Source organism: Phoenix dactylifera, chromosome 16, assembly GCF_051530095.1.
Source record: "Phoenix dactylifera cultivar Ajwa chromosome 16, Ajwa_hap1_PhDact_Kaust_v1.1, whole genome shotgun sequence".
Classification (NCBI taxonomy): Eukaryota; Viridiplantae; Streptophyta; class Magnoliopsida; order Arecales; family Arecaceae; genus Phoenix; species Phoenix dactylifera.
Genome location: NC_143205.1, coordinates 16,915,539 through 16,923,619, shown reverse-complemented (window position 1 = coordinate 16,923,619; position 8,081 = coordinate 16,915,539). Strand labels below are relative to the sequence as shown.

General features: G+C 36.7%; 1 protein-coding gene across 1 annotated transcript; it reads left to right on the top strand.

The window, feature by feature from the left end:
* Nucleotides 1–1,215: 1,215 nt before the first annotated feature.
* LOC103719236 (SKP1-like protein 1) lies at nucleotides 1,216–6,835 on the top strand. The gene is made up of 2 exons (XM_008808378.5): nucleotides 1,216–1,769; nucleotides 6,473–6,835. The coding sequence occupies exons 1-2, from the start codon at nucleotides 1,449–1,451 to the stop codon at nucleotides 6,644–6,646; spliced, it is 495 nt and encodes a 164-aa protein (XP_008806600.2). The 5' UTR covers nucleotides 1,216–1,448; the 3' UTR covers nucleotides 6,647–6,835.
* Nucleotides 6,836–8,081: the final 1,246 nt, after the last annotated feature.

The following is an 8,081-nucleotide window of genomic DNA, read 5'->3' as shown; positions in this document are numbered from 1 at the left end:
GCAACACAAAGCTCCAAAGGCCAAAATACGCAGAAGATGGATGAAATAATATTTTTGTTTTCATTAGCTCCCTTGATTTGCTTCTTAAAACCTAAAATTGGAAATATTTTACATTCGTTACATTTTGATCCAAAATTTACTAGTATCTTTGCTATCGATTGGTTTAACTTGATTTAAAAATGCTAATACACATCATTGGTTTAAATTGTATTCTAATTTACAATAATTAGCATATGTTTTGCATGATGCATATAATATTGTGGCAGAGGAATTTCATAGTGCGTTGCTTTCTCTGTTAAGTCACTGCTTAGGCTAACGTGGCAATCAGGGATTGGTGGGGCACATAAGAGGATTGATGCTGCCAGTCCAGCCTCTAGTGTGATTCAATCAATCAATGTATTCCATGTTGGCTCGATGACTTGAGAGGTGATCTGTGGGTGATTTTTAGCTTCTTTTTTTTTTTAATTTCGAAATAGTGCAAAGAAATTTTCACCACTCAAAATTTTAATTTGAATAGTAGAATACGTGATTTAATTACGTACTGCTAAAAAAAATACTTTTAACAATTTTGATCATAATGATTAGATCCACGCATGCCCTCTCTTGACTAGCAATACCATGATGTCCTTTTGCTAAGTGGTGGATTAGCCCTTTTTTCTTACCTTCGTATAGGCAAACTCTGGACCATTGAAAGAATCCAAGTTGAGTCCCCCATGGAGACGGGAGAGGATCCAAATCCGCATTGATCAAGCCTTTTGAGGCTTAAATATTGACCGGGCTTTCAATGTTGAAGGTAAGAAAAATATTTTTTTTTTTAAGTATAACGGCTGCTCATATTATTTTGTATCTACTTCCATATTTGAATTCATTTAGATATAAATATAAATTTAAATATCTAATTAATATTTATATCCGAATTTATAATTGTTAAAGAAAAAAATAGAATATATATATATATACAACTTCAATTCGCATTAAAAAATTATCTTTTATTTATAATCTTATTTAATCTTATATACTATTTATAAACTTTTTTAAAAATAAAAATAACTATATTAATATATTATTAATTTAATTTATTTTTTATAATATTATTTTAAATTTTATGATCATAAAGTTTAACCGACCTCTATGTATTTATATCGCGTATGTATCCATATCAGTTTAATAAATAAGTATATTAATTTTAGGATAACATGCGCATCACCGATACAGGTAGGGACAATAGCTGTAACCCATCCGTATTCTTTTAAGTACCAAGCCCACCTCATCAACACCCACAGGAAAATGCGTTCATCCTGATGCGTACATCCGAGACGCTGGTCTTATAAAGGAGGCTCCACCGACGCCGACCCTTTCCTGTCACGTCTCTATCCATTCTCGATAACCTCGCCTTAGGGTTTCGTCCTCCTCCGATTCCTTCCCTTTGGCGATCGATCCCGGCGGTCATGGCGGAAAACAAGATCACGCTAAAGAGTTCGGACGGCGAGGTCTTCGAGGTGGAGGAGACGGTGGCCATGGAGTCCCAGACGATCAAACACTTGATCGAAGACGACTGCGCCACAAACGGCATCCCCCTCCCCAACGTTACCAGTAAGATCCTCTCCAAGGTGATAGAGTACTGCAAGAAGCACGTTGACGCCGCCGCCGCCGCCTCCTCCAAGTCCACCGCGGATGATACGTCCTCCAAGCTCGCCGACGACGAGCTCAAGGCCTGGGACGCCGAGTTCGTCAAGGTCGATCAGGCTACCCTATTCGACCTCATCCTGGTCAGATCCCTTGCCCCTGGATCTGTTTCGTCCTTTTTTTTAATTATCTTGTTTGGATTTTGTGATTTTTTTCGTTTCTCGATGAATTGGGCCCTGGGTTTTGAAATCGATTCACTCTTTTTGCCTACGACTGTTTGATTTGTTGTTGGATGTGATTTTTCGGGGGTGGTATCAGTTAGGGGTGATTTGTTTGTTTCATGATGAATTAGGGTTAGGTTGCAAAATAGATTCCTTTTCCCTTCTTGCTATTATTTGATTTGTTGGTGGGTGTGATTTTTTTTTAGCAATATTATGACGAATGAGGGTTCTTTTTTATATTGGTTCGCAGTCTCCATTCCGTCTCTCTTTCATGCCCAAATTTCGTTTCCATAACCATTGTTTCCTGTTCCAATTTCTTTAGTTTGATGTGTTTGTTAATATTCGTGGGTTCTCCAAACTCTTATTGGTGATGGTCGATAATCAATTTATCGTGGATGATTTTTATATAGGAATACTATGGTAACTTCTGATTTGCTTGATATGCACATGCATGTGCATGCTTGCCTGGTAGGCTTTCATGGTTTGATATGATACTTCTAATTTTTCTGCAATTCTGTTTAGATGTTTTTGACCATTGGCTGAATTAAATTACAAGCGAAGAGGAAATAAATAAGAATACTTAGTTTTGAAATGATCAATGTCATTCTCATTAGTAAATAAAAAAACTTAGCTTTAGTTTGAAATGGTAAATGGTATTCTGATTTGGCTAATTTAGTTCCTGTAGTTTTGTTTTAGTTGTCACTAGCTGTAGCATACATGAAGATGAGGGGCATGAAGGAATTACATGCCAGCATTTCCTCTCTCTCTCTCGCGCGCGCGCGCGCGCGCCGCGCCCCACCCCACCCCACCCCACCCCACCCTTCCTCTTTCCTTGCATATGTATGTGTGTGTGTGTGTGTGTGTGTGTGTGTGTGTGTGTGTGTGTGTGTATATATATATATATATACATATGCACATGTATATGTATATGTATATATATGCAGGGGCGGCCCAATACATTTGGAGGCCTAAGGCGGATTCAGTGAATGAGGCCTTTTTTTAATAATAATTTTTTTAATAAATATAAAATATTTAGAAAAAAGATATGAAAATAGATAGCCATCAAGTACATTATTTCAACAAAAATGCATGTATGCAACAAAGACAGATACAAAGCTTTTTCAGTTTAATATAATTTTTGAATAAAAGCATGGAAAAGTAATTATGCTTAAGGAAGGGCCCATAAAACTGATTAAATAAGTGAGATAATGCTTGGCAGTACTGTTTACCATGTCAAGCAAGAGCAGAGTAGGAAAAGGTTATCCCATGGCACTCCATCTACGAGAGAAAGTAGGGGCATTATGGAAAATTCACTCCATCTAATTAATAAAAGTCCCATCCCACCATCTTCCCTTCAAGTGAGTACCCAAGCAGCCACTGCAACATCACATCACAGCAGCCATTCAACCCCCCCTCCCTCCTTTTCTTTCTCTACCCTCCAAGAAGTCCATCTCCAATCCCCCTATCTTTCTTCCTGATGGCCCAGCTGGATCAGGAGTAATGTGAGGGAAGGAAAACCAAGACCAAAACCAAAAAAGAGAAGGGATGAAAGATAAGAGTGGCTTCAGACGTGTATCAAGCCAACCAAATCCCTCCTCTCTCTTTCTTCCACCCAAAACAAAACTACTGTCCCCAACTTCCCAAATTGCCCCTCTGCAGGCCAGGAAACTCTCCACCTCTCTTCCATCAAGGGGGAAGAATCGTAGCCAGCTCCTGTTCCCATTTTATATGGGGCCTTTGCTTCCTTTTGGTCAGCCTTCTGGAGGCCTTCCATTGGCCCGAGGCCTTAGGCAACCACCTCGGTCGCCTAGGGCTCGGCCCAGCCCTGTGTATATATATATATGTATATCAAAATTAAAAAAAACTAGATGTTTTCTCAAAAAAACATAAGTTGGTTTTCATCTACCCCAAGTTTATCTTCATTAGTTCATCTGTCTCTACTCAATATAAGATTGGCTGTCCTAGCATCATCATAGATCCTATGATCCTTGAGCAACCACAATAAGTGATGCACGCCATATCGTAATACATAAAACTTATCTTGCAACTGCTCTTATCAGTAAATATGCATACATGCATGCATGCATATTATTGTACTATTTCTTTGTTTTCAGGTGTTCAGATTTACAATGCATCATATTATTGTACTAGTACCATTTATTTGTTTTTCATTGAGTTTTTATGAGCTATTATACATACTAATTACAGGTGATTGGATTTCAATGTGTTATATTATTGTACTAGTACCATTTCTTTGTTTTTCATTGAGTTTTTATGAGCTATTGAAGGGACTTTTGTTTATGCAACCAATGTGGACCTTGAGTAATTTCTTGGCTGGCTTTATGTACATAATACGTACATACTACAGGTGATCAGATTTCAATGCATCATGTTATTGTACTAATAGCATTTCTTTGTTCTTCATTGAGTTTTTATGAGCTATTTGAAGGGACTTTTGGTTATGCAACCAATGTGGACCTTGAGTAATTTCTTGGCTGGATTTATGTATGTTAAATCCTGAGTCTTGACTGGTATGAGTTGCTATTTGAAATATGCATGGTTTCTGACAACAAATTTTGAATTAAAATTTGCGTACTTCTTCCATTGAACTCTACATTATACATTTTAAAGGTATCAAAATTTTCTTTGTTTTTTAAATAAAATATGTTTCATATAGGGTTGTGATCTTGCAAAGTTTGATCTACCTTTGTCCAATCAAGCTCAGCTCGATCTTTGGTTTTTTTCTAATATGTTGGTTATTGTACTTGATTCATATAGGGTTGTGATCTTGCAAAGTTTGATCTACCTTTGTCTGATCATGCTTAGCTCAAACCTAATTTGGTGCCTGAAATTCGGGATCAGGTTGTCTCTTTTCCTATATCTTCAAGCTTGATTGAGATGAATTTCAAACACAAGCCACACATTAGCCTATTTAAAACAACTTGATAGCCTCGCATCATCCATGTCAGAGTTTAATCAGGCTTATCCCAAACTCGATTCAAGATTGAAACAAAGCTTCGTCTAAACATTTATTAAAATATGTGTTAAATCATAAAGTGTATGCCCGTTACATGATGAACTGTAACAACAGAACAGAGCCTCCATATTGTTTGAATAATCAGGCATTACCTTGTGCTTCTGCCTACGTGAAAGAATCCATGTTGGATAGGTGACCATGACTTGGTTACATGTGAGGGACTTGGGTGGGTGTCATATTCTTTGGTTGAAAGTTTTAGGACTGGTGGTGGGTAGGATGTTCGAATAGCATATCCAACCCTTACCATGTTTGTTACATTCTTGTGCTGATTTTGGAGTTTCAATGGGGAACATGTATATTAAAATATTTTTACTACTACCATCTGTTAATGTTTTCTTCATTATAATATTTAAAAATATTAATATATATACAATATAATGAGAATATTTTTTCCCAAAACAGAGATGTCTGCCATCTTATTGATTTTGTTACTTGATTATAAATACGCATCATATGAACATTTTTGATTTGTTATGTATCTTTTTGATAGGGCTGTAATTTAGTCAAGTTAGATCAATATTGGGTCTGATGAAGCTTGTCTTTGAATTGATTTTGGCTTGAGATGTGGGACTGTGCTTGCTTGCTTTGTATTTCAGCAAGCCTGATTTTATAGTTTCATGTTGACCACAACAGAAGTCTCTCTTTTTTTCCTTACTTTTTATGCCAACACATGCCTTTTTTGAACTGCTTGATAGTTGAGCTAGAATTGAATCAAGCTTAATTCATACTCTATAACCAAGTCACTGCATCAACTGTTCCACCTTTGTGTTCAGCGCTTTTTTTTATTTTTCAATTATTGGATTGATTTCAAGTTGATATGCTTACACATATAATTTCAAGCTTTACTCATTGAGCATCTGCTTAGGCTCAGCTCAAACTTGATCTTGAGCATAAGGGGTATCAAGTTTGGTGGAGATAGATTCAATTTGAGGTTGATTTGAGTGTGGATCGAGGAGGAGAAATTGATGAGTGGCTTGAAACAGGTGCTAGCCCTGAATTCCATGCCTAGGATTAGGCTTAGCTTGTTTATGCTCAATTTGATCTTAATCTAGCCTAGAATTTAGATGAACAAGAGCCATTGGTGAATGGCTTTAATCATTTGCCTGCATTAGTTTTTGCATATCAATTGTTGTTTGATGGTTAAAATATTTAAAATTTTTACTTCTTCTTATGATTCATATATCTGTAGAAAATATTCTATTGTATCACCAGCATAACGTAATATGCCAAACTGTGAACTAGTTGTGAGTGTTAGGATCACCGGGAGTCTATGTATTGGTATGATCTCACCATCTCATTTTTTTTAAAATTTCAACTAAAAAACTCTTACCATGAAGTGACAGTTGACCAGTTTCAGTACTAATATGCAAAATGAAAATTTGAATGGTATGAAGTGATAACTTAGAAAACCAAACAGAAAAAAAATCAGCACACATACATATGAAAATTTATTCATATTATTTTATATAAACATTAGTAACTATGTATTAATAATTTTATTAATCTAATCCTGCGTGTCTTTAAACATATCTACTTGCTAATCATGTTATAATGTTTGAATGTCCTTTTTTTGTGTCCTATTCTCCAGGCGGCAAACTACCTGAATATAAAAGGATTATTGGATTTGACTTGCCAAACTGTTGCTGACATGATCAAGGGGAAGACCCCGGAAGAAATCCGCAAGACGTTCAATATCAGAAATGACTTCACACCTGAGGAAGAGGAAGAGGTGCGGCGGGAGAACCAGTGGGCCTTCGAGTGATGTAGGACACGTCGTGCTTCATCTTGGACGGACTATTTAAGCATTTATATTTCTAGTTGGATGGGTGGTGTAGTCGGGTGTGGGGGGTAAACTTTGTGGGGTGGTTCTGTTGTTGATGGGCTGTAATTAGGCTGGAAACTCTGGCGAAACATATCATTGTTATATGCTAGATTCGATGGTTACCACTCACTTGTCTGCATGCAGATGTGTATCTGCTTGGTAGTTTCGAATCTGGCCACACGAAGTGTCCCAATCGCTTCGAATCTTTTTTAACTGGTTGTTGAGGGTTTTTTTTCCCCTTTAAGGTGGACATCCAGTTTCTTTTTTCTCTGGAGTTTGTTGATCGAGGATGTTAAGGTCTTTATGCCCTGATTGGCATTGTGGTCTTCTTTCTAGGATATGGAAGACATGCAGGGGATTGGAAGTGATTTTGAACCCACCCATAGGGAGACTATCTCGTAGGAGACTCATCTGCCACCTAGATCAACGGCATATCTCGTATCGTAGCCTACAGTCCCCTTCCAAAGGATATTCAATGCCTTATTTTATTGGTTGATTACTTCAGGGTTGTTCATGTTTATAGATAGGCAAATTTTGTTGCCGACTGGCTGGCGGGAAGAGGTTTTTATTGTGATTACTTTGCTGACTCTGCTATCCCTTAGAAGCTTCAGCTGCTGTCAAATAGATGCTATGGGGTTTTCTTATTTTGAGTGCTCCTGATTAGTTTGTTTGCGTTGCTTCTTCTTTGTTGTTGTTTCTTATATCCTCCATCACTTGTACTGACAAAAAAAGACATCCAGGTCTCTGTTGGGGTAGGTTATCTGTCAATGATTGTATTTGTGTGCCATATGGCAGGCGCAATTCTCTGTTACAAATGTAGGTATGTTTAGAGCAGCATCATGGAAAACATTCTTTGAGCTTATTATTGTCTCTTTGTGTTGGAGAAATTAAAAATAGATAGTTGCCTTAGTGTTGTTCGGACCTTTCTATTTCTCTCCACCATGATGAAGAGTTGAGTGGATGTCTACCGTGATAAAGAGTTGAGTTGATGCTTTGAAAATTTTATGGTTAGAAGTATGATCCATGAGATTTAATAATTAGCCGGATGGGCGAACAGAAAGCCAAGAAGACTGATGATACCGCATTATGACTTGTATAGCTTCTTTTGTTTCTACAGTTTTGCATTCCTAAAAAAATTGATATTTATGCTCTTGCATATATAGTTTATTGTATATTTACCCTCCAAATCTTTATTTATAAATGTATCTGTTGAATTATCATGTTTTAGCAATAATGGCCATTATTAGATGTTTGACTATTAGTGTTTCATAATTTTTAAAGCAAAATGATTTAACTTTTTTTTTAGCTTCATATTCTTGAGTAATTTATAAAAATTGTTTTTATAAGAGAAATGAACCAGAATATTTTAAGAGAT